The 22,205-nt window shown below is 44.0% G+C and overlaps 1 protein-coding gene across 3 annotated transcripts in view; it reads left to right on the forward strand.

Moving 5' to 3' along the window:
- The window catches only part of kdm6a (lysine (K)-specific demethylase 6A), a 48,702-nt gene extending 28,392 nt beyond the window's left edge, over positions 1-20,310 (forward strand). For all 3 annotated transcript variants that reach the window (XM_030757630.1, XM_030757633.1, XM_030757631.1), the window contains 21 exons: positions 2,285-2,411; positions 5,182-5,280; positions 5,585-5,804; positions 6,853-6,993; positions 8,656-8,748; positions 8,829-8,906; positions 9,394-9,501; positions 10,400-10,786; positions 11,826-12,709; positions 15,541-15,670; positions 15,846-15,951; positions 16,534-16,739; positions 17,497-17,549; positions 17,629-17,700; positions 17,813-17,961; positions 18,049-18,163; positions 18,262-18,449; positions 18,538-18,679; positions 18,770-18,896; positions 19,010-19,180; positions 19,266-20,310. In XM_030757630.1, the coding sequence (XP_030613490.1) occupies positions 2,285-2,411; positions 5,182-5,280; positions 5,585-5,804; positions 6,853-6,993; positions 8,656-8,748; positions 8,829-8,906; positions 9,394-9,501; positions 10,400-10,786; positions 11,826-12,709; positions 15,541-15,670; positions 15,846-15,951; positions 16,534-16,739; positions 17,497-17,549; positions 17,629-17,700; positions 17,813-17,961; positions 18,049-18,163; positions 18,262-18,449; positions 18,538-18,679; positions 18,770-18,896; positions 19,010-19,180; positions 19,266-19,292 (3,623 nt within the window). In that variant the 3' untranslated portion in view covers positions 19,293-20,310. The remainder of the gene's footprint in view (positions 1-2,284; positions 2,412-5,181; positions 5,281-5,584; positions 5,805-6,852; positions 6,994-8,655; positions 8,749-8,828; positions 8,907-9,393; positions 9,502-10,399; positions 10,787-11,825; positions 12,710-15,540; positions 15,671-15,845; positions 15,952-16,533; positions 16,740-17,496; positions 17,550-17,628; positions 17,701-17,812; positions 17,962-18,048; positions 18,164-18,261; positions 18,450-18,537; positions 18,680-18,769; positions 18,897-19,009; positions 19,181-19,265) is intronic.
- The last annotated feature ends 1,895 nt before the right edge of the window (positions 20,311-22,205 follow it).

The raw sequence follows: 22,205 nt of genomic DNA on the forward strand, positions 1-22,205 counted from the left end.
ACTGTGATGATGGCTCAGTTATGTTTATAAATATTATATGCATTTCTGTACACTTGCCACTTCAGTACACACGTTCAGCTGCACGTCAGTGCAAATGTTTAATCAGCGAATCACGTGACAGCAGCTCATTGCATTTCGGCATGCAGACAGGGTCATGTTGACTTGTTGAAGTTCAAACCGGGCATCAGAATATAAAGGTGATTCTAAGTATGTTGAACACAGCATAGTTGTAGGTGCGTCCGGCACCAATGTGTGTTGTGGTCTACCAGGATTTTCCCACACAGCCGTCTTTAGGGTTTAAACAGAAAATATCCAGTGAGCAGCAGTTCTCTGGGCAAAAAGATTGTGTTGATGGCAGAGGTCAGAGGAGAATGGCCAGAATGTTTCAAGCTGATAGGAAGACAACAGTAACCCAATCAGGGCATGCAGAAGAGCAGCTAGCAGGCCACACTGACCTAGAGTTTCTGTCTGTTTAATGATGATCTCTTATTATTCCAAGAGCGCTAAAGGTGGTGATTATCATTGTCTACCTTCTACTGGATGATAACGTTAGCATAGCTCTTGAGCTCCTGGGCTCACCCATGATGGGTTTCACATCACAGTGGTGGATTCTGAAGTCAGTATTTCTTTCAACATGTGCAGTGCCTGACTAGGGGAGAAAGTACACTCAATCGTGCATCCATCCCTGGATTTTCTTCCACTCATCCAGGGCTGGGTCACAGGGACATCAGACTAGCAGCAGAGAAGCCCAGATGTCCCTCTCCCCAGCCACCACCACCAGTCCCTCTCCCCAGCCACCACCTCCAGCTTATTGAGTGGCACACTAAGGTGTTCCCAGGCCAGCCCAGAGATGTGCCAGTGAGATCCTGGCACATCTCAGATGCTCGAACCACCTCAGCTGGCTCCTTTCGATGTGGAGGAGTAACCGCTCTACTCTGATCCCCTCCTGAATGAGTGAACTCCTCACCCTATCTCTAAGGGAGAGGGCAGCCACCCTTCATTGCAAATTCATTTCTGCAGTTTGTGCCAGCGGTCTCATTCTTTCAGTCGTTACCGAAGGCTCGTGACCATTGGTGAGGGGCATAGATCGACCGGTAAATTGACAGCTTTGCTTTTACACTCAGCTCTCTCTTCATCATAACGGACCGGTACGACGTCCACATTACTGTAGATGCAGCCCAATCTGTCTGTCAATCTCCTGCTGCCCTCACTCGTGAGCAAAACCCAGAGATAAATGTTATACCTTAAACTCCTTCACTTGAGGCAGTACCTCATCCCTGATCTGGAGTGGGCACTCCACCGTCTTCCGTTTGAGAACCATGGCCTCAGACTGGATGCCAGTCAAGGGTGGAGGCCCTGGCAGTCCGATCCCCAGCTTTTGAGGCTGGCTGTTGGAACAAACTGGATCATGTTTATTCAAATATCAAGCATGCATATAGAGCCACTGTCTCAAAGTGCTGCTCATAGGGGGTCGTTTTGTTAGGTTTTCGGTGTAATTATTGTAGGGTCTTTACCTTACAATATAAAGCGCCTTGAGGCGACTGTTTGTTGTGATTTGGCGATATATAAATTGAATTGGATTGAACCTCTATACGTGCAGTAGGTGCTGTCAAAGTTAAGTCAGCTTTCATATTGGAAATGTTCATGGAGAAAGAGGAAAGATGGCAGTGCTGGATTTGTTAGTAAAGCTTTACCTCTTTTCAAATTACAGGGTAAAGGCTTCGTAGCACCTGTTTTTCTCTAAACATCAAGAGACTTAAATACAACACCCCACCCCCCCCACCCCCCAAAACACACACGCACTCATTTACCCAGTTTTAAAATCCTAGCCTGCTGGGTTGTCATGGTGACCTGTGGACCTTGTCACAGGTGTACAGGAGAAGGGATACAGGAGGTCTCTTACTGCTTGCTGTTGTCTTCCTGAGCCACTCTGCTTGAAATTGCCCATTACTGCTTGTGTGGATTTGGGGGTGGAGGGGTGGGTGTTGCCACACATGAAGGTGGAAAGCGGGGAGGACCCCCCCCACCCCCACCCACACACACACACACACACACACTGTTACCCTTTGGTTAAAGTGCTTTGGTAGGAATAAGCTATTTGTTTTTTTTGTCCATTTGACATCAGACAAATGTTACACATTTTGTATGTGGATTCAGGTTTGTGCTTCACACTGCTCTGATTCTGCGTTTGTATGTAGTCACCACGTTTGGTGCAGAAAACAAAGGCAGCTGGTTTGTTACAGCTGAATCTTGAAGGCTGTTCTTTTTGCTTTGCTCTCCTCAGGCTGGATGCATCACACCGTGGAGCAGTTGGGGGATAAAGGCACCAAGGACAGCTATGCCATCCAGTGTCTGCAGAAGTCTTTAGAGGCAGACCCAAACTCTGGCCAGTCCTGGTACTTTCTTGGCAGGTAAGATGTTCATTTCCTTGTCTTGATGTTTTATGAGTCCTGATTAGAAGCTTATTGTACTGACTCCATCTTGCCTCCATATACTTTTTAGCTATCTAAAAATCTATCTACTGCTTCATTATGTTAAAATGCAAGATAATGTTTGTCACTACAATCTTGTTTCTGTGCTGCTGTTGGGGTTGAAGGGTTCATGCTGTCCTCAAGGGTAAAAACAAAAAGAAACAAAAAAATTGCATCTGTGAATATTATTATTGGTATAATATCCCTTTTAAACCAAGCACTCTGCATTGAGAGTCAACATGTTGATGCACAAGAATGAACCTTGCCTGGTGACCCGCTTAAATGGGCCTTTCTCTGATCAGAGTAGTGAATACTGTGCAGTCCACTGAATGAAAGAGGGTTCGCTTAGAGTCAGTTCAGGAAAAGAAGTTGAAACTTGCAGCCAAATAGTCAACATTTTACAGTTCATTGCTGTTATATCACTCCACTCTAAAAAGTCATCCCCCACTAGTTTCTTGATGTTGCATTTTGAAGCCTGAACGTTAATGTTTTGATGACCGCCGCGTTGGCCTCGTGGAGCCTGAATTGACCATATTTGAACAAGAGGGTGGAGTTTGCTGCTTGTTTAGCAAGTTGCCTGCATGAACTGTGTGTGTTAGGTGCACATAACGCATCACCTTGTCGTTTCTTCTCAGAATTAAAATAATGACCCATAAAAATACAAGTTTGAAACTAATCTAATGTATTTTTAACCATCACAATAAATATGAAATAAACAATGCATATTAAAGTGAATGCAATTTTTATTTTTAAATGAAAATATAATGTGCAAATGAATAAAAATGGCCTCTGTCCAAAAGTTCAAATAAGGCTTCAAATTAAATCACCTGGAAAGTTTACAGATGATTCAGTTCATACAGAGGTTTTCTATTCAGAATGAACACAGATATTAATGCGAGAAAAAAATAGTAGCCAGTGTAGCTGTTCCTGTTGTCCTTCACTCGTTAGCTAACATCACTGAAATGGCGGTGCTTAGCAAACATCATCCATGAGAGCTCGTTTCCGACAGGTAAACTAACAGAAACATTACTGTACAAACATTAACAGGTATCAGCGACGCACTAAGCTGATGTCACAGCTCCAGGGTGCCGGCGTTTTAAACGCTCAGCGCTGCAGCGATGCTGCCCTGGAAGGAAAGCTCTGCTCTGCATTCAGCTTTATTTCTGTTATCTGTCAAATGCTCCCACACCTTTGACAGTCCATCTCCATTTTCTTTCATTTTCTCCACCCTCATCTCTGTTCCACCATCATTATGTTGTTCAGGTTATGTTCTTCTTCATTGGTATTGTTGTTATTGGCAGACAATGGAGGCAGTACTGCCCCCATATCTTCCTTTAGTGTATTGCAATTCCAAAATCAGACGATAAGTGGAACAGAATAGATGAATGGGTTTGAAAGTACGACGCTTTGACGATGAAATTACACGTCGACAAATTTTTGTAGTCGACATCATCGATTACGTCAAGGAATCGTTGCAGCCCTACTTCCAAGCCTGCTTAGCATATCCTTCATTATAGGAGGTAGAGCAGTTGGAAGCTGAAAGATACTGAACCTCAGATTGCTCTTGATGGAGCCATTGGAGTGACAGTGCGCGCACGGTAGTTAGAAAGTGCTTAAATGTATGGACAACGTATGAATGTGTGTCAGTGGGTGAATGTGGCTTATAGTGTTCAGAGTAGAAAAGAGATATGAGAATCAGCCCGTTATCCTGCAAGTAGCAAATGGCTTCAGTTCTTAAGTTTATTTATGGGCAAACGAGGATCGTTAAGACAGTTTACCTGATTAGTGTGAGTGTCAACAGATCAGTAAATTCTAGAGCAGAGGTCCCCAACTGCCGGGCCACGGACCGGAACCGGGCCGGACTTAAAGAATAAATAACTTACATTATTTCTGTTTTACTTATTATCTGAGTCTGAACAATGTTTTATTTTGAAAAATGGGCAGCTTCTCGCCGTTACATACGTCTCAGTAACGTGATACGTCACTGCTAAAATTAAACCCACAAGCTTCACTGGTCCCCGTGCGTGTCTAACAGACTAGGTTGGTTGACCTGCATAAAGCTTGAGTGCTCAGCTAGAGTAGAAAAGCGCTATATAAGAACTAGTCCATTTACCATTTATATTTAGCAGCACCGGGGACCTCAGCGAGGCGAACCAACCGAGGCAAGCCGACACTCTCCGGCGCTCGACACCGCGGCTCTGCAGCCACTCTCCATGTGAAATCAAAGCTTCCTGTTTACTGTGTGTGCCGGCCAATACTTAGTGAGGCCAAACCCAGCCAACCCACAAGCTAGCAAAAATGAGTTTCAGAGAAACAAGCTCAGGGCTCACACTGATTCAGTGTTATGATGACTTCCGTTTTCTCTATATGGTAAAAATCACCTAAGTCAAAGTCACACAAATCAGATTTTTGCTCTATTTGGATGGCTTCTGCAGGTCCCGATTTTTTTTCCCTAACTTTAATTCCAATAAAATCATTGCCTAACTCTGATCATACAGGTCGGATCTTTGCCTACCTCAGATGAAAAATCAGGTCCCATTGTTATACATTTCCAATTAAATGTGATTGCATAAGTCAAATGAGCTTAGTGCTGAAGCCCTCTTCAGCTACCGTCCAACAGAAATCAGAACAGGAACAGTCATTCATAGTTGTTTAACTGTTCTTTTGTCTTTTTTTTCCCTCCCCTCTCTTTGTGTCTCCTCTCCTCAAGGTGCTACTCCAGTATTGGGAAGGTGCAGGATGCCTTCATCTCTTACCGTCAGTCCATTGATAAATCGGAGGCCAGTGCTGACACCTGGTGCTCTATAGGGTAAGAACAGAACATGTCATATGTTGTTATGCTGAGAGACATGATTAAGGCCAAAACGAGGATCTTTAGGCTTGGGTTTGTAGTCGCGTCCTCAGAGGCTCTCCGAAGGCCTTGTTGGGAAACAGCAGCTGCAGTGTGACAGAGGACAGACAGAGAAGCTGGATAGGAGAGTGTGAAATGATCTATTGTTAGAATGATGAAGAACAGGTTACATCCCTTAGGAATTGAGATTTGTAAGAGGATAAGGACCTAAATCCTGGAAAATGGCAAGAGAATAATTTCCTCTTGTTGCCTCTGCCTCCAGGGTGCTTTACCAGCAGCAGAACCAGCCTATGGATGCACTGCAGGCCTACATCTGTGCTGTTCAACTGGACCACAGCCACGCGGCTGCCTGGATGGATCTGGGCACTCTCTACGAATCCTGCGGACAGCTGCATGATGCTATCAAGTGCTACATCAATGCTACACGCAGCAAGGCCTGCCTCAACACTGCTGCACTCACACAGCGCATCAAGCTGCTGCAGGTTGGGCTGGCATTTACATACCCATAAACCCAAAGCACTTTTAGATGTTGTGAAGTATTTTGGTGTTCGTGCGTGTGTGCGTGTGTGTGTGTATTAAAGTGATGTGTTAAATGCCAAGCATTGCCAAAGCAATCAGGTTTTTGAATTGCAGGCTGTATGTGTTTGTCATTTTGATTTCTGATAACAAATATGAATAATAATTCATATTGGTGTTTTTTTTGTTGTTTTTTTCTCACATTATTGTAAAACATACCTTCATGGCATTGAGCATTTTAGTAAATGGTTAAAATATGGGAATTGTCCCATTAAAAACTATATCTGATTTTAATCTTCCCTTTAAGTTCATCTTCTTATATGGATCCAGAATGCTTTCAGCATGGCTGCTACTGTAACATTGCTTTCTGGAAGTCCCATCTTGCCCTTGTGCACCTGCGAGTTTACTACAATCTTCAAACAAAGACGGCAAACCTCGATTTTTAAAGCTCTGGTTATGAGAGCTGGATCAGCTTCAGTTTTCAGTTAAAAATCCACAATATGCCAAAAGATCAGGAGTGGTTTGACCAGAATTGGGCTTGTGGGGTTTTTTTGACATTCAGTAAGTTGTGCACTGTGAGTTTGTCCCCCCCCAGAGTCAGACTGTCAGTGTGGAGCTCTGCTGTAACACCTGAGGCCCGTAAGGCTGAACAGGCTGTGCGCAGACACAGTGACTTTTTTGGCCCCAGAGAAAACAAGTCACCACCAGCGTCGCCACCTGGCCTACTCGCAAATGCAAGTGGTCAAAATGGGACTTTCAGTGGCTTAAAAATAGCTACCAAACCATTTAGATATGCACAAAAAAGATGACTTTTGAAGCAAAGACCAGCCAAATTTAAACCAAGTGTGTTTTTTTGTTTGTTTTTTAATGGGCCACTTTACTGAACTTTTTTGATTACAGCTCGTACATGAGCAGTAACTTTTCCTGTGCTTTTTTTTTTTTTTTTTTTTTTTTTTTTTTTGGGTCTAACGCAAGTTTAGCACTAAAGTTTGTGTCTTACACAATTTCTCCTAGGCTCAGTTGTGTAACCTACAACCAGGTAGTCTGCAGAGTAAGAGTAAAATGCTTCCTAGTATTGAGGAGGCGTGGAGCCTACCCATTCCTGCTGAGCTCACGTCCAGGCAGGGGACCCTGAACACTGCACAGACACAGCAGGTGAGATCCAGCTTATACAAGAAAACTCCTGCCTCTTGGAAACTCCTTAAACTGTAACTTTAAGAGGACTGTTTAAGCCTCTCGCTCATACTTTTAGAGGATTTTCCCACATTATAGTAATGTTTCCAAAATCCTGGCTTGCATCTGTGTTCAGTATGGAGGTCCCAAAGATGAACAGTGTGAAAGCACTGCAGTAATCTTAATTGCTAAAGTGCAGTTGCCCTTCATAGTGTCTTTCTTGTCAAAAGGCAAGTGTTAGAATTATTAAGCAGTTCTACAAGGAACTCATTATGTCTCACAACTCTTATCCTTTTTGCAAAGATGCACAAAACTTGTGCATCTTTGCAACATACTTGGCAAACAGCAAGGCTGAAAATGTATGCCTAATGGATACACCATATCCAGTAGCATGACTGCATGGAGTTGACCTTCATATATTTTAAATGGCATACATGAGTTTTGCTTGTCACATCCCACTTTGAAAAAGAGACGCACCTTAGCCCTGCACATGAATTCTGAGGCTGAACTCCACCCATGTCACTTCACATCAGTTTTAGCCTTCTTATTTTTTTGTTGTTAAAATATTTGAATTCTCATTTTGGCTCCAAATAACCATATTTGCATCATACTTCATGTATACCACCAAATATTGGTCATTTGTAATCATTTCAAGTATCGATTATAGGGAACCAGATACTATCCTGTGCAGATGAGGGATTTACAGTGTGTTACAGAGTTTTGGGAACGTCTTAGAAACAGAATATGGGGAATATGAGATGTTGGCATGTTCAAACAACATTCCACTAAAGCAACTAAAGCTGTACTGAATACCATTTTAGTAGTAATCGACAGTAGTAGTAATTGGCAAGTTAAAGACAGTGGTTGCACTGTGATTTTTAGCTGCCTTCACATATAAAATGGTCACTAAGACATAGTGTAAACATACAGTTGCTACCATGAAGTCCTATTTTGAAGCCTTGACGTGAGCTTTTCTTGATGGCACCCTTTGGTGTTTGAAACCAGATGTGACGGTGGGTTGCTGTCACTGTGAAACTGAAAACTACTTGTTACTCACAAGTCGTTAGCCAATGAGTGTACCCTGGAAAATCCTGACGCAGAATGACCAAATGTATAACTGGACTGAACCCATAAGCTCATCAGTGTTTGCTGCAGGTCAGGGTTGAGAGCTGTTCTCCCAAACACTTCTATAGGACCAGAGATTTTGCATTTCAGGTAACTGAGAGAGAGGGAAGTGAGGGGCACAAACTAAGAGTTTTTATTTCCTCATGTGTCTGAATTTTATTGAAACCCAAATATCTACCCAACAAATGTCAGAGTATTTGAATATTCAGTTACAGCCCTAAATGCAACAAATTGCACTTTATTTCACATACTAATCACAGTGTAGATACACCGATTATGACCTCAATTAATTAGATAAAAGTAAACCAAATTTTATATTGTCATACAAACATCGTTTAAATGCTCTGATTGTTTTGCATGTAAATGTGTAGATGGAGCCTGTTCTTTGGTGTCAGTGTGGAGGAAACTTTTTTTTTTCTTTAAGGGCTCATTTTTAATTTTTATCTTACTTGGAAGAAGCTTTGCTGTTATTGATAGTAAAGCATGAAGTCTCAAACTGTCTCTGTGATGCCTTTTTAGGCCTGTAAGGGGGAGGGAGGCCAGTCTGCCAGCAATCACACAGATCCGCAGGCCAGTCCTGCTAAGAGGAAGCGCACTGCCAGCCCAGCTAAGGTACAGCTAGGGACGGTAATATGTCTGATGGTGTGTTAAAAGTGTGGAGTGTGTTACACATTTGTTTGTGTCATTTACAGGGTGCTGCGGACTCATGGGGAAACGGCCCCAATCAACAGCAAATCCCCAGCTGGTATCTAACACCTCAAAAGCTTCAGGTAGGAAGAGGCATCATTTTCTTTATTTAGTTTTAATTATTACCATTTTCACAGAGGCTCCGTTGTGTAGTGGTTAACACATTTGCCTAAACATTCAAAAGATCCTTGGTTCGAGCCCACGAGGGGAGATGAATCCTATCAGGAAGGGCGTCCAGTGTTAGAGCCAATATAATTTTGTATTTTCTAATTTGTTTAAAATGAGATGAGACAAGATACAGACGGCCACAGCAAAGACCTGGATACCAAATGCACAGTAGGAAATCACAAGACAGTATAAGGGGATTATCCATTAGAAAATCCATTATGGTTCTCAGTCAGATAAAAATAATACGTGAAAAATGCTAAAAAAACAAATCATCAAATATATTTGTGTGTTAGTTAATAGATGTGAGTGGCCTGTGTGTGGAGGATGCTGCCTGTGCATTTATGTATTAAGCTTTGATAAGTGACCTGCTGAATTAAAACAACACTGTTGTGAAATGTCCAGCACCTGGATCACCTGCGGACCAACCGAGCAAACCTCAGCCCCTCTCAGTTGCAGCTGCTGGAGCAGCTGGAGAAGCAGTTCTCTCTCATGCAGCAACATCAGCAGCAGGTACACATACGCTACCTTGGTTATCTGTGATGTGATGAGTTTATATTGGCTAACGTACAGCTGTGGTCTAAAGTTTTCTTGATTTTCTTTTTTTTTTTGGAAATTAACACATGGTCAAAATTATATGTACCAGAGGCTTTTGGTAGCCATGAATAAGTTTTGACATAATTCTGGTCCAGTATTAAGTATTAAGCAGAATTAGTTGAATTAAATTTGTTGGTATTCTGACATGAACCAAACTTTTAGGTAGAGCTCATACATTTCTGATGGGGCTAAAAGAGGAAAACTTTGCAGTCGGTTTGAATGTGTGTTTCTGGTCATTGTCTTTTTGGAACACGCTATGGTTTATGCTGAAGAATTATGATAAAGTCTTATGTTTGTGATTCACTCTGTGGCAAAGTGGCTACTCTTTCCTGTAACTTGTTTAAAAGTGACTACAAGAGACATTATCGGCTTGTGTAAATCTATGATCCTCTGCACTGAGTCCTTTGGCTTTCCCATCTTTTACTGTATGTTGGTCGGTCCAGGGAGTGCTGTGAAAAAAATCCTTTGATGCTTTCAACTGTAGTCATTCATGGTCACCAAAAGGAAGTGCAGAGGTGTTGGCAGTTAAGACATTTTAAAGCTGTCAGCACCAATGACTTGGTACTCCTAGTGGGGTTGTGTATACTGATCCTGTATTTATAATTTTGAGCCTGTTTGTTTGAGAAGCAACACAAAATGAATTCAAATTTCTGCACCAAAATTTTTGAGTTTTCTAGTTGGATGTCGTGCAGTCATTCAGCCCCAGAAAATGAGCTGTTTACAGAAGTCATGTTCATATTAAGTGTGTGTAAACTTCTGACTAGAACTGTTTGTGTTAAGTGTGAATCTTTTCTGATTCTCTGCCTCGTATCAGATGCGGCAGCAGGCAGCAGCGGGTGGGCAACCGAGGCCCAGCCTTCCCAACGGTCCATTGGCTGAGCCCTCTCCCCTCCACGCAGGCTTCTCTCGCACCTCCCCTCTCAACCACACAGCCATCCGGCCCCCGTGTGTCACTCAGCCCACAGCCAATGGATCCTGTTCCACAAGTCCTTCAACGGGGCTGCCTGGACACCCGGACAAAAATCACACCCTGGGATTGGGAGGTGGCGGCGCGAGCAATGGAAACGTGCCTTACCCGCAGCAGAACTCTCTACCTCACAACTGCACAGCCGCCAGTCACCCCAGCACCAGCAGCACTACCAGTAGTCCCAGTCAAGCAGACGAGACATGGAGGAGCCAACAACGCAACACTACCACTCAGGTATTCCCCTGGCTCCTTTGATATTTCTTAGTTTTGCACAACTGTTATATTCACTCACAGGCCACAAGTACGTACTAGTACCAGGCTTGACCTCCCTTTGCCTTCAGAATTGCCTTGGCTCTTTGTTTCATAGATTGATCAGGTTGCTGGAAACAATTCTCAGACAATTTGGTCCATATCGACATGATGGCGTCACACAGTTGCTGCGTATTTGTCGGGCGATAAACCATGATGTGAATCTCCCATCTCCCCCTCTGCTGGATTGAGATCTGGTGACTGTAGAGGCCTTTTGAACACAGTGAACTCATTGTCATGTTCAAGAAACCAGTTTGAGATGATTTGAGTTTTGTGGAAGCAGCCATCTTAAAGGGATGGACCTGGTCAGCAACAATACTCCAGCAGGCTGTGACATTTTGACGATGCTCAGCTGGTACTAAAGAAAATACCCCCCTCCACCAGCCTGAGTTATTGATAAATTGCAGGATGGAGCCATGCTTTCGTGCTGTCTGTGCTGAATTCTGACCCTGGTATTTGAATGTCATAGCACCAACAGACATTTTTCCAATCTTCTATTGACTAATTTCAGTGAGTGGTGTGGTCTTGTGTGTCTGTGGCCCATCTGCTTCCAAGTTTGATGTGTTGTATGTTGTATGGATGTTTTCTCTTTTTTCTGACCATTCTTCGTAAATCCTGTGGATGTTCGTGTGGGGAAAATCTCAGCAGATCAGCATTTTCTGAAATCCTAAGACCAGCCTGCCTGGTCACAACCATGCAGTCATATAAATCAGCCTTTTCCCCCCATTCTAATGCTCAGTTTGAATTTCAGCAGGTTGGCTTCACCGGCTCTGCGTGCCTAAATGCTTTGAGTTTCTGTCATGTGAATGGCTGATTAGATAGGTTGAACGGGTATACCTAACAGAGTAGCCGGTTTGTATATATCAACATCAGCCTTATTTTGTTTGTGCATGTTTTTGATATGAAATATTTTGGCTCATTTAATGTATTATTTATTATTCAGTATGTCTTCTTCTCTCCCCAGGGGCTTCAAACAGGTCCAGGTTCACATTCGGCAGGTCCTAATGGAGAACCCCCTTTCTCTTCTTCCTCCTCCCCTCAGACCTCGTTCACATCCTCTGGCATTCTGAATCAGGTTGGACATTCCTCTGGGCCCTGCACTGCCTCTTCCTCTGCCTCGTCTTTATCCCCCACTTCCCCCCAGACAACCCCCAACCACTTGTCCTCGCCTCCCCACTCTGCTACTACCTCAGGGGTCCACACCAAAGACACCAAGCCTTCAGGGGGCAACACCGGCAGCAGTGCTGCAGCTGCCACTTTGCCATCAGGTCAGGAGGCTGCCATTAGGCATTCCGGAGGGACATCACATAGTCCCGGCGCCACCCCCGTGCAGGGATTGACTAATCACATCCAGCCGCGGGTGACGGACAGCTCTGCCAGTGTGTCTCAGCCTGGCTCTCCTGCCCCCGGTGTGCTCAGTTCAGACAATCCTCTCTCAGCCTTGATAAAGGGAAAAGCTAATACTACCAGTAACGACAATAACAATAACTACAGCAACCACGGAGGGTCTTCCTCAGAGAAAATGAACAATGTCCATCCGGGTCTCAACGGCGCTACCAAGCCGGTTTTGGAGCACTCAGTGGCATCCTCGCCACTTTCCGCCACTGCAACGCCCTCTCCGCGCTCAGCAGACCCTCACGCCACCAACAGTCTCCCCTGCCTTAACAGCCCGTCCAGTACAAACAGTCAGGGGCCCACGCTCAATGGGAAGGGGATGGAGGACTCCCAGAGCCCACTGAAGGTGGAGCCTTCTGGGGGGGCTCATCGGCACTCTGTCCCTGCTGGCTTGGCACCCTGGTCCTCAGTTTCCATCTACCCCAGCTCCAGTGAAGTGCTCAAAGCATGCAGGTAAGAAGGCAATAAAGCGGTATTGATTTTTGTATTTAATTAAACTGTGACTCAATTCAGTTTTATTTATATAGCGCCTCTCAGCACGCTTTACATTGTGAAGAGCCTACAATAATACAGAGAGAACCCAACAATTCAAAATTTTTCAAACTTGTTAATCTGCCATGAAATTTGGCACAAAGTGTATATGAGTACGTGTGACACAGTTAACCAAACTCCAGCTATGCTGGTTAGCCGCACATGCTAAAAACACCCCTAACACCTGCCCGTCATCTGTTTGGGGTGGTGATCATTTCTGGACACCAAGCGTTTGTGTCAGTGGACACATTCATGTGTGAACTTGTGCTGTTGAAGTGAATAACATGTTGATTCTGTGCGACATTTTGAAAATGCCATGACATTTTGACCCCACGTTGTACTTTTCACCCCAGCGTCATGAACCCGGCGCTCCTGTCAGACAGATCTGAAGAGTACACGTGTTAAATGTTTGTGTGTCCATGTAGATTTGGAACTGCCACAGTGCTACAAACATGCTCTTATTGCTTGAGCATAGCTTCTTTCTTATTTACAGAAATGTGGAGCAGGTTTTTGGCTATAATCTTAATCCAAGTCATGTAGAGTCAGGCCACCGCTCGTGCTTTTTAGAGAAGAATTACAAGCAGCTAATTTAGACAGATCATCCGTGTTTGCCTTCGAGTTATAAATGTGAGTTGCCGGGTTTTGACCACAAAAGCTGTTAGCCCCAGCCACTGTAAAGCTAATGCTAATTGGTGGTACAGACAGAACACAGCAGGGATGCATTTGTGCAGCTCCTCACAGTGGCAGGAGAGGAGGGAGGCAGAGAGGCTGGTCAGGCTTGCAATAAATGAAGAAGTACACACAGTGATGTGAAGTGTCAACAAACTGCTAGCAAAATGGCTTTAAACCACTGCTACCAGATCAGTTTTTGTTGTTTTGTTTTTTTACTCAATTACTGATTTGTGTCTTTCACAAAGCAGAAATGACAAGCTGTGTTTAGTGGCCTGTTGATTCGGAGGGTGCAAGCAGTTTCCAAAGAGGTGATTTTTAAATTCCTGTCTGCTACGAGCTCCTCCATGATTGCATTTGTTGAAAATGGGGACTGCCCCACTCGACCTGTGTGCACTCACTACTGACCGTCAGCCCTGCAACTTGCAACTTCTTTTACCAGATCGGGTCACATATATCTGCAATTCCCATTTGTTTGATTGGCAGTGATCCTTTGGAAAGTTCTCACCTACTGCCCAGCTCTACTATACACAGTTTATGTTGAGCTTAGCATAGAGGCTAAACGTTCACTAGAACTAGCTCTCTATTGATGTTAATATAGTAGCAGCTCTGTCATAGTTTAAATTCACTGTATCCCAGCACGCTGGCTCGCTGTGTGATCCAGTAGTAGCTTGCAGCTTGGTAATGTTTTTTCTTGCCACCTGGCTCCCAGGCTACAATAGAATAGAATGCCTTTATTGACATTATACAGAATGTACAGTGAGATTGGAGGGTCACTCCTGTTCAGTGCCATGCAGTAGAAAGTTACACTTCCTAAAATAAAAAATGGAACTTCTGAAAATATAAAGAAAATAAAGCAATGAAAATATGTACATTGTTAAAAAAAAAAAAAAAAAAATTAAACAAGTATATACATATAATAATGAAGATGGTGAGTATTGCACTTGGTGAATGAATATTGGATATTACACAATATAGGACTGATAGATATTGTTCAGTATGAATAATATAATATTGCACAGAGATGTGGGTGTTGCACAGTTACAGTGGGTGAGTGTGTGAGTTCAGGGTGGTAATTGCTCTGGTGAAGAAACTGTTCTGGAGTCTGTTTGTTCTGGCTTTGATGCACCTGTAGCTCCTGCCGGAGGGCAGCAGGTCAAACAGGTCAAAGCCAGGGTGTGAGCTGTCCTTGGTGATGTTCCTGGCTCTGCTGATGCAGCGGGAGGTGTAGATGTCCATCAGGGAGGGGAGAGGGCAGCCAGCGATTCTTTGTGCTGTCTTGACTACCCTCTGAAGCCTGACCCTGTCTGCCTCAGTGCAGCTGCCGTACCATACTGTGATACAGTACGTCAGCAGGCTCTCAATGGGTGAGCGGTAGAAGGTCAGCAGCAGGTTTGAGTCCAAGTTGTTCTTCCTGAGGACCCTCAGGAAGTGAAGTCGCTGCTGAGCCTTCTTGATAACAGCTGTGATGTTATCTGACCAAGAGAGAGATCAGCCCGACCACTGTGGTGTCGTCAGCAGATTTGACGATGAGGTTGTTATTGTGGGCCGGACTGCAGTCATGGGTGTAGAGGCAGTACAGGAGGGGGCTCAGCACACAACCCTGTGGGGAGCCAGTGCTCAGTGTGCAGGTGGAGGAGAGATGGGGGCCAAGTCTCACAGTCTGTGGCCAGTTGGTTAAGAAGTCCTTTATCCAGGAACATGTGAGGGGAGGGGGGGGGGGGGGGGGTGTGCAGGGTGTGCAGTTGTGGTGAGAATATCTGGGATGATTGTGTTGAACGCTGAGCTGTAATCCACAAAGAGCGTGCGAGCGTAGCTCTGCTGCTGCTAGGTCACTGTAGTGGTCACCCTCGTCTTTGACTGCGACTTGTGACTGTTGTCCTCCTGTTGCCTCAGTGTCAAAGTTTATCTGCAGAGTTAGAGACTCTCTGTGAACACAGTGGGGAAACACAATCAGGATTTTATAGCAGAACTTACCTGTCTGCAAAGCTGTAATGGCCTCTGGGTATCCCTTTGGTGTCAGTGCTGTAGATAACTTTTACCTAAGCTCATAAAGTCATGTGTCCTTTGCCCTTTGCCTGCAGGAACCTGGGGAAGAACGGCTTGTCGACCAGCAGCATCGTACTGGACAGGTGTCCCCCACCGCGGCCCCCTCGCCCACCCTCTCCTCCACTGCCAAAGGACAAACTCAATCCCCCAACGCCCAGTATTTATGTGAGTACAGGCACGCCATATATGGAGAAGTAGTCATCATGTTGTTGTGCTTTATGCTGGATTCACAGTATCTTGGCTACAGCTGAATACAAACACTCTAAGTAAGCTCCGTTTTAATGCACTGATGCTCTGAGTAAGCCTGGAGTCACTCCCCCTTCTCCTCTCTGACATACAGCTAGAAAACAAGAGGGATGCCTTCTTCCCTCCCCTTCATCAGTTCTGCACCAATCCCAGCAATCCGGTCACTGTCATCAGAGGTCTGGCTGGAGCACTCAAACTAGGTAAGAGGATGAGCGAGAGATTTTGGGGGGACGCACACACACACACACACGCATTCAAGGGCATTGCAAAGTGCTTTTGTGTGCGTGAGTATCAACATTTTTCTTTGAATTAGAGGCTTTACATGAAAAGGGAGACAGCTGCTGGATGTTGGTCTTTTTCAGTCTCACATGGCTCTGTGGGTGTGTCTGAAATCATGGGAAGGAGCATGTTGTTTGGATGACTTTGACATGTATGACAACAGCACCACCTGCAAGTGGAAAGTGTTACTGCACACACTTCCTGTGGTGAAAACTAGTTTTCCAAATTAAAAAAAAATATTACTGACATCTGCTCTTTTTTTTCCTTCTTCAGTGACTTGGTGAACTGTTATGTAATACTCTAATCTGACAGATTGTTCTTAGCTCATTTGTGAAGAACACAAAACTGACACCAAGCCATATAACAGTGCGTTACGATGCTGTGTCTCATAAGTGTTACACTCTGGAGTCATAGGATCACATCTATGTTAAAAACCTGTTTTAACATTTGTTTAAATTGATGTTAAAGCTGTTTTACACTCTTCGTCCTCTTTGTTTTCCCAGACTTGGGCCTGTTCTCCACTAAGACGTTGGTGGAGGCTAACCCAGACCATCTGGTGGAGGTGCGGACCCAGCTGGCTCAACCCACCGATGAGAACTGGGACTCCAGCGGCAGCAGGAAGATGTGGCGCTGCGAGAGCAGCCGCTCCCACACCACCATCATCAAATACGCCCAGTACCAGGCCTCGTCCTTCCAGGAGTCTCTGCGGGTCAGTGGGAGACAGAAAATCCCAAATCAAAGTGATGTCAGATTATTGTGTCTGCCAGGAAGTCCAAAATCCAAAGAAGTTCACTTTACTGTGTGGCATAAAAGAAGCGTCACACACTGTTTGACTGTACGATTATTCCACTGTTGAATGGTTATGTCTTGTTTTAGGATTGAGAGATTAATCAGATATTTATGATTTTGATGAAAAGATAATCGGGATAAATTGTATAGTTTTATCATTAGTTTAGTTGTGTTGCAAATCAGGCACCTGCACAGCGGCGTGCTCTGACCTCAGTCAGTGTTCGGGTTGAGGTCTTTGAGTTTTATCTAGAACAGAAAAGTCAGGAGTGGGTGAACCTGTGGGGTGATCAGAACTGTTTGGATCTTTGGTCACGTCACACACGGTCCGCTTTCACCAGCACACAGGCGAGGTTTGCGCTCCACTGCTCGTCTGCCAAACTCCCTCTCAGACGCCCCGTCACCACTATGTCAGCACTTTTTGTTAAATTCTTGGTTTATTTTTATATTCCTGTGAGTGTGAAGTTCCAGGAAATTGTAAAAAGGTCTTTTTAAAAAAAAAACTTTAAAAATTACAGTAGGTATATCTGACTGATAAATGATTTTTTTTAATCAATTTTGAAAAAGTCCAGGAGCCCTGCATGTGTATCGTGTTGTGATTGATAAAAAGTATTTTCTCCACACGGCTAAATATGCTACCAGCCTAAACAAATGTCCAATCTAAATGTTTCCTTTAACAGGAGGAAAACGAGAAGAAAAAGGAGGTGGAAGTGGAGGCAGGTTCCTCAGATGGGTCAGTTTTCTTTGTCTACTCAGATTTTAATACTTACTGTTTCCATTACTAATAACCTTTTCCCCTCATGCTTCATTAGTTTGAGGCGAAGGAAGGGTCCATTCAAACACATCAAGTTCGGCACCAACATCGACCTCTCGGATGACAAGAAGTTAGTGCCTCGTTCAGTTTATCCGCCAAAACATTTAAAATGATTTGTAGTTGAAGAAAGGTGAACCACTAGTCCCTTTTTTTATCGTCTCATTAACCTCTGCCCTTTACAGGTGGAAACAGCAGCTCCAGGAACTGAGTAAGCTGCCTGCCTTCGCCAGAGTAGTGTCAGCTGGTAACCTGCTCAGCCACGTAGGTCACACCATCCTGGGCATGAATACTGTGCAGCTCTATATGAAGGTGCCAGGGAGCAGGACACCAGGTATACGTGAATGCAGTGACCATAACTGTCTGTATAGTCTTCCGTCTCACTCTGTCTCACTCTCAAAGTAATCATACTTGTTCGTAGGTCACCAGGAAAACAACAATTTCTGCTCTGTCAATATTAATATCGGTCCCGGGGACTGCGAGTGGTTTGCTGTGCCTGAGCTGTACTGGGGCGTCATCAACGACTTCTGTGAAAAGTACGTCAACGGAAAAGATGGCTTAAAAGTTTCCTATCCGAAGCTCAGAGTGGTTTATGGTATCTGATGATATACGTATGTATTTCTTCCTTTTACAGGAACAACATTAACTACCTGATGGGTTCCTGGTGGCCCAACTTGGAGGACTTGTACGAGACCAACGTGCCTGTTTACCGCTTCATCCAGCGTCCCGGGGACTTGGTGTGGCTTAATACGGGCACGGTTCACTGGGTTCAGGCTATCGGCTGGTGCAACAACATCGCGTGGAACGTCGGACCCCTTACAGGTTAGAAGGAAAACCTTTTAAGTTCAGCCAGGTTCAGCTGTCTGAGTGAATCATGCGCAGATGAGCATAAGTATGTTTTTGTCCTCAGCCTATCAGTACAAGCTGGCAGTGGAGCGCTACGAGTGGAACAAACTGCAGAGCGTCAAGTCAATCGTTCCCATGATCCACCTCTCCTGGAACATGGCCAGGAACATTAAAGTGTCGGATCACAAGCTTTTTGAGATGATCAAGTAAGAGCCCGCAGAGTGATAGATTCATTTTTGGTTTTGTGTGTGTGTGTGTTCCCTTGAACTTACCACAGGTTTGGTTCTGTTTCTTAGGTATTGCTTGCTGCGCACTCTGAAGCAGTGTCAGATGCAGAGGGAGCTGCTGCTGGCTGCCGGGAAGGAACTGGTGTGGCACGGGAGGACCCAGAACGAGCCGGCACACTACTGCAGCATCTGTGAAGTAAGCACAGCCCTGCCGCACCACATTTGTGTTGTCCTTTCTTGCTGCGTGTGTCATTCGAAGGGCACTTTCCTGCTTTGATAACGCTTGTGCACCTGCTCTTTTTCACCAAGGTGGAAGTATTTGACCTGCTGTTTGTAACCACTGAGAGCAACAGCAGGAAAACATACGTGGTGCACTGCCAGGACTGTGCCCGTAGGGGGAGCGCTAACCTGGACAACTTTGTGGTGCTAGAGCAGTACAAGATCGAGGACCTCATGCAGGTTTATGACCAGTTCACACTTGTAAGTATCAGGTGCAAAATCCACCAGGTCAGCCCACAAAGAACCAGTGAAATGCTTCAGTGTGTTCTTGTCTTTCTCCACACAGGCGAGTCCCCTGCCTTCCTCCTCTTGATGGTGATATTCTCTCGTTCTAAGGACTTTTAGAACCACAAATCAGAAACTCTCCGGAAACCTTGGGGACTTTTTTGGTTTTGGTTTTTTTTTTCTGATATTCAGGAAGTAAGCCGGCAGTCACCCAACTGCACCCTGTAGCTAAATCCCGTAAGGCAGCTGCGTGAAAGCTGTGTGTCTATGCAACCTGCCCAGTATGGTGTGCCACCCCCACCCCCCCCTAAACAAGTGGACTGGAGGGGGCAGATGGCAGCTCCTCCTGCCATCACGACCAGACTGTTCTACTGCTGGCCCAGCTGGACTTCACCCCAAAAAGTCATGAAAGGGAAGAAGAAGAAAAAAAAAAAAAAAAAGTAAAATTTTGTACATATTAAGTTTAAACTGGCATCAGACTACTGACTCGATGGTTTTCCTTTTCCCATTTTTGTCTTCTGTTTGTGGGTTCACTAGAGCTTTGTTCCCGCCTTCCCCTCGATGACACAAGTAAATTAGCATAGCGGGTCTTTTGTATGTTTAGACGCCTCCTCGGTCAGGAAAATGAGTTAAAAACTGTTCTGTAATGTGAAAAGTTGAGTGACACATTCTTTAAGACATTTCCCTTTTGCTTTTGTTCGTTTGTTTTTTGGTAATCACTTAAGTTTTTGATTTTGCTGGAAGTTTGAGTCTTTGGGTTGAGGGAGAGGAAATGCGTTTGTAGGCCATGTCACAGAAAAAAGGGTTGCACATAGACAAAAGAGTGAACTTTCATTTGTTTTTTTTATTTTGTTGTAAATTTACACTATTTATAAATGCCTATTTATTGCCTGAAAAATATTTGTTGATGGAATGCTGTAATTTTTTTTTCCAGAGTACCTGCCATTAAATTTGAAGGAGCCTTGTGATTTTAAAGCACGGCCCCTCATACGTTTTCTATATGAATAAAACTGCTTAGTAAGCATTGTACAGAGACCTTACCTTGAAATGGGTTTATTGTTTGAAGGATGTTTTATGCGTCAATAAACAAAATTGGTCTTTATTTACATCTGCAGCTGCCTTGTATTTATGTCCACAGTGTTGTCTGCTTGTTGGTTAAGAGAGTGGATGGAAAACTGTCACCTGCACACAAAGTGAAAATATTCCTTATACATAACAGAAGAAGAAGAAGAAACAGCCTTTATTGTCCCACAGAGGGGAAATTTGGGTGTAACAATATCATTATCCAGCAATAGAAAATTAAAGTCAAGAAATGTTTGCTTACTTATGTTAGAAACAGTATTAAATGTGTGTTGTGTTCAAGGTTTTTGACACCATGTGTAGTGTGTAGGTTAAAAAAAATAATTCTTTAAATATAGCAGCAAATCATAACAGTCACCTCAAGGTACTTTATATTGTAGGTAAAGACACTACAATAATACAGAGAAACCTAACAGTCAGAATGATCCCCTATGAGCAGCACTTGGTGACAGTGGGAAGGAAAAACTCCCTTTAACAGGAAGAAACCTCCAGCAGAACCAGGCTCAGGGAGGGGCAGTCATCTGCTGGGGGGGGGGGGGGGGGGGGGGGCGCTGAGGGGAGAGAGACGGGACAAAAGACATGCTGTGGAAGAGAGACAGAGATTAATAAATGATTAAAAACAGAGTGGGGTATAAACTGAAAAGAGGTGAATGAAAAGAAACAGTGCATCATGGGACACCCCCCCCCCCCCCTTCCCAGCAGCCTAGGCCTATAGCAGCATAACTAAGGGATGGTTCAGGGTCACCTGATCCAGCCCTAAGTATAAGCTTGATCATAAAGGAACGTTTTAAGCCTAATCTTAAAAATAGAGAGGGTGTCTGTCTCCTGAATCCAAGCTGGGAGCTGGTTCCACAGAAGAGGGGCCTGAAAGCTGAAGGCTCTGCCTCCCATTCTACTCTTAAGTATCCTAGGAACCACAAGTAAGCCAGCAGTCTGAGAGCAAAGTGCTCTGTTGGGGTGATATGGTACTATGAGGGCTTTGAGATAAGATGAGGCCTGATTATTCAAGACCTTGTATGTGAGGAGAAGAATTTTAAATTCTATTCTAGATTTAACAGGGAGCCAATGAAGAGAAGCCAATATGGGAGAAATCTGCTCTCTCTTTCTAGTCCCTGTCAGGACTCTAGCTGCAGCATTTAATTCAGTTCAACTATAACAAAGAACTAATTCTTAAGGGTGATTTGAGTTTAGACTGGGACAAAGAAAATGTTGTGTAATGGACAAATATAATCTAAGGGGTGCAGTAAGGATTTCAAAAATGTCAAATACACAGTTGGACCTGATATACACAAACCAGAAAGAATAAAAAAGTTCAAACCTTGTCTCTAATCATAATCTGACTCTGGTGGCATAGAAGCACAATAATAATAGATTTTTCTATTGATACCATATTTATTAAGAAATACTGCAACTCAATAACCACTGTAGGAGTCTGGAGAGGCATCATTTAATGAGGTTTGACATTTTTAAATTGTTTTCCAGTGTGTTTGGTGTTTAAGGTTTTAAATTTCTGGTCCTCTGCTGCTTTATTTTATTAACCTTTAACCTGGAGAGTCCATAAAATCTACAAGGATGTCTTCAACTAAAGACTGTACTGCACCTTTTCGTCACTCCGCTTTTAGTCATTCAGCACTCTCCCTGAAAGCTTCGACTCAGTGGACGCCTGATATCATTAAGAACTGCAGCTCCATCACAGCTTTGAGAACAGACTGAAATATTTGCTGAAAGATTCACAGACTTGTAAACATTAATGTTTGTTTTTTCTTGTTTGGTGCTTATGGGTGTTTGGATGTCTTGTTTTCTGTGATTTACTTTTTCTGTGATGTTTTATTGCAGTGATTTATTTATTTATTTATTGCACATAACCTGCCAAGGGACTGCAGATGCAAATGAACTTGAAGCTAACTCTTAACATGGGACT

The sequence above is a fragment of the Archocentrus centrarchus genome, chromosome 21 (assembly GCF_007364275.1).
Source record: "Archocentrus centrarchus isolate MPI-CPG fArcCen1 chromosome 21, fArcCen1, whole genome shotgun sequence".
NCBI lineage: Eukaryota > Metazoa > Chordata > Actinopteri > Cichliformes > Cichlidae > Archocentrus > Archocentrus centrarchus.